General features: G+C 38.2%; 1 protein-coding gene across 2 annotated transcripts; it reads right to left on the bottom strand.

Moving 5' to 3' along the window:
- Positions 1 to 416: 416 nt before the first annotated feature.
- On the bottom strand, positions 417 to 3,297 carry LOC127795555 (cysteine-rich receptor-like protein kinase 44). 2 transcript variants are annotated; one of them, XM_052327319.1, is made up of 7 exons: positions 2,439 to 3,297; positions 2,215 to 2,352; positions 1,991 to 2,121; positions 1,683 to 1,893; positions 1,236 to 1,473; positions 944 to 1,094; positions 417 to 855 (listed from the first exon to the last, which is right to left on the bottom strand). In XM_052327319.1, exons 1-7 carry the CDS (start codon positions 3,211 to 3,213, stop codon positions 541 to 543), a joined length of 1,959 nt encoding a protein of 652 aa, XP_052183279.1. In that variant the 5' UTR covers positions 3,214 to 3,297; the 3' UTR covers positions 417 to 540. The 2 variants fall into 2 exon arrangements, with proteins under 2 accessions (XP_052183279.1, XP_052183288.1); XM_052327328.1 differs by lacking the exons at positions 1,683 to 1,893; positions 1,991 to 2,121.
- Positions 3,298 to 3,582: the final 285 nt, after the last annotated feature.

Raw genomic sequence — 3,582 nt, forward strand, 5'->3', positions numbered from 1 at the left:
TTTACTTGCATCTAAATTTCTTGTTCTCGAATGAGTTTTCTAGATGACGAAGTGATAGAGACTCATCACAAACATCTGAAGAAGGGAGTAATTTGGTTTAGTTGTCAAGTTCGTCATATATTTTTGGACATGCATGGTAGGAGGACAAGATAAGAAGAGGCATATTTTTTTTTCTCGGGACAATATTTCTAAAGTATTGTTCGATGCCTTCATCCAGTACGGTCTCTCACTTGTCAAAATAGATGCATATATTATTTTCAAAAAGATGAAACTAGGTATGGAAGAAGTATGAACTAGAGGTATTCTACCGAGTTATAGCAGTTCGGTTTGAGTGGAAGATTAGATGGATGTTGGCAATCTGCATGAGGTGAGAGCTATATATTTGTAAGACACAACAAATGACAGTAGCATGAGGATGTGGTCTACCCATGAAATGGGATTAACACAATTTTATTAAAGTGAAGGAAGTTTTATTTAATTGGAAAGATGAAAAGAATTTATCATCTTTCCTTCCAACTATTTTGTACAGAGATCTATGAACTACCGCGGACCTAACTCAGTAATGGAAAGTGCATTCAGCGATGTGTTGTTCGATTGATTACTGGACTCTGTCCTTGCAGGATCAAAATCGCGACGCACAAAGAAGGCCGGTTCTGAAGGCCGCGGGAGGCTAACAGAGACGTCGTTAAGCATGAGAACAATAGAAGCCATGGTTGGTCTTTCTGCAACATCCTCTTGAACGCAGAGCAACCCCAAGTGGATGCATTTTATCATGTCTTGAATTGAATTCGAAGTAGCCCTGAATGTGGGATCGATCAAGCTTGTTGCTGTTCCTGCTTGCCAATTCGTCCAAGCCTGCATTCATATTTAACATAGCTATTAAGCTCTTACGAATTGACTTCATGTTCGACTAGTAAGTTTTGAGGATACTCAAAAGACTTACAAAGCTCATAAGGTCTTCTATGGTATCGCCATTACGAAAATGGTTGTTCTTCTTACCGGTGATAATTTCTAAAACTAAGACACCATAGCTAAAAACATCTGATTTAACTGAAAAGTGTCCGTGCATTGCATATTCTGGAGCCATATATCCACTATAATAGGAAATCAAATTGAGTCATTAATGTTAGTAACATATTACTATGTTTTTGATCTAACTATTGCAAGAATTTTATAGAGATCTATATATCAACCACAGCCCAAAATGTAAAGGTATGACAGAATTTAAGACTTACTATGTCCCCACAATTCGACTTGTATCTCCTTGTGTTTCATCCATGCTAAATATTCTTGCAATACCAAAATCAGCAATTTTGGGGTGCATTTTTGAGTCTAATAAAATATTACTTGCTTTAAGATCACGATGAATAATTCGAAGTTGCGAATCTTCATGAAGATATAGAAGTCCCCTTGCAATGCCTTCTATGATTTTGTAACGTTTATCCCAATCCAACTCTTCTCGCTTCATGGGATCTAGAATTGTTCAAGCATATGATTGAATCAAAATCAAAGGAAGTAAGAACATATCCAAAAACAATCTACTTGAGATGAGATGGAGTTCAATACAGATGGTAGCATATTTATGTCATTTCATAATAAATAGACAAAAATCACTTATATAATTCTACATTCACTTGATTAAAAGTATTACTATAGTATTGGTAACAATAAAAGATTCATACCAAATATGAAGTGATCAAGGCTCGAGTTGGGCAAATACTCATAGATGAGGAGTCTTTCTTCTTCATCGAGACAAAAACCCAAAAGCCTAACCAAATTTCTATGTTGAAGCTTGGCTACCAGCATTACCTCATTCTTAAATTCTCTGTCTCCTTGTCGAGAATTTTTAGACAATCTTTTCACAGCTATTTCTTGTTCATTCGGAAGTCGACCCTAAAAGTATAGTAGAATAAATTGTAATGAAGACCACCAAACAAGAAACTTAGATTTCCTATTTACATGTCAATGCTCCAATTATTATTATTATTACCCAGTAAACAGCACCAAATCCACCTTGTCCCAGCTTATTATCCTCAGAAAAGTCATCTGTTGCGGTGCTAATTGTAGCGAAGTCATATTGCAAGGATTCAACAGCGCTAATCTCATCCACAGTCTCATAAACTAACAAATAATTACCATTAGTAGAGACATGAATTAATTAATTAATTAATTAATTAATTAGTGGACATAATTAAGGTAGTAGTTTAAACTTACAGTCCTTAAATTTCTGCTTTGGTCTCCCCTGTTTTTTCTTTCTTCTGAAGATGAAAATGCAAGCAATTAGGACTATTATGAGGAAAGCAACAGCCGGAAGAACGATTGCCAATATCGGAGTTTTATTGTTTTCATTTCCTGCCAAATTCACCACCTCTTCTCTTTAACCTCAACGTCTATGAATATATATATATATATATTGTATAAGCAAGCTAGATATATACCTGGAGTTGATGATGATTCAGTTTGATTATAGAACCGGAAATTGGTCTCATACTGAATATTGCAGATAACTTTAAGAACTCTCCCTCCAATCCTATTATTGCAACACACCGGCAGTTCATCGATGGCCTCATCCACACAATCGTTACACTGTTTCTCCGACAAATCCGGCGTGCACTGCGCCATCCCGTATATAGTCTGAAGGTCCGGGCCCTGCTGGCTGCCGGTGGCGAATTTGAGGTCGGAGCCGCCTTTCGCAGCCTGACTCCGCAGCCGCCGGAGCAACTCCCTCAGCACCTGATTGTACCGATCCGGACTCGTGAAGTTGTGCTTAGGGTTAGACGCGTACACGCTCGGCCTCTCCACGGTAATATTGTTGGGCGAGCGGTATCTCAGCATGCACTGGTCGTAGCCCCCCATGGCGGCCTTGTAGTTTGGACAGATCTGTTTGATCTTGACAGAGGAGTCGTTGACGCAGCTCCGGCAGATGTCGGGCTCGACGTCGCCTCGGCAGAGCACGACGGCATCGATTGTCTCGTTGGAGGTTTGGCCGACGGAGGTGGTGTTGAAGCCGTACTTGTTGAGGTTGGGGGCGAGAGATGAGAGGAGAGTGTCGAGATTGTTCTGATAAATACTGTTGTTTTTATAGGTTCCAGTACTCTCTAAACAGGCGTAGAGGAAGTAGCTCTGAGCAGAGATGGAATTGATTAGGGTTAACGGCATAAGAAAGGAGAGCAGGAACACAATCAGCTGTCTCCAGGAAGTATCCATTTCCATCTCTCTCTCTCACTCAGCGTAAGTTGAATGAGAGAGATTTTTTTCTTCTTGGGATTTGGGCGGCTGTTGTTGCGTGTATACCTCCACGGCTAAGAGCATCTTTGACCCTTTGAAACAATAATTTAATATATATATATAGCTAGTTGGATAAACATGGAATATGCATGTAATAAGAAATAAATCATATAAATTAAACAATTTGATTTAAGATGAGAGATTTATATATTTAAAATGAATTAATACCTAATAATTAACATGAAAAATACACTCACTTAATCTTAATCAAACGAGGGACCTTTTATATAGTTTTAGTTTTCTTCTTGTGAAAATTGTAAAAACTAACCACTCTTCAAATATAAAATTTATTTT

The sequence above is a fragment of the Diospyros lotus genome, chromosome 1, assembly GCF_014633365.1.
Source record: "Diospyros lotus cultivar Yz01 chromosome 1, ASM1463336v1, whole genome shotgun sequence".
NCBI classification, from domain to species: domain Eukaryota; kingdom Viridiplantae; phylum Streptophyta; class Magnoliopsida; order Ericales; family Ebenaceae; genus Diospyros; species Diospyros lotus.

Excerpts from the sequence above, each read along its gene's own strand:
- LOC127795555 (XM_052327319.1), bottom strand. The coding sequence starts at position 3,213 with ATGGAAATGGATACTTCCTGGAGACAGCTGATTGTGTTCCTGCTCTCC. Across the intron at positions 2,122-2,214 it reads AAAGCAGAAATTTAAGGACT|TTTATGAGACTGTGGATGAG; the intron begins GTAAGTTTAAAC and ends ATTATTTGTTAG. Across the intron at positions 1,474-1,682 it reads CCTTGATCACTTCATATTTG|ATCCCATGAAGCGAGAAGAG; the intron begins GTATGAATCTTT and ends GAACAATTCTAG.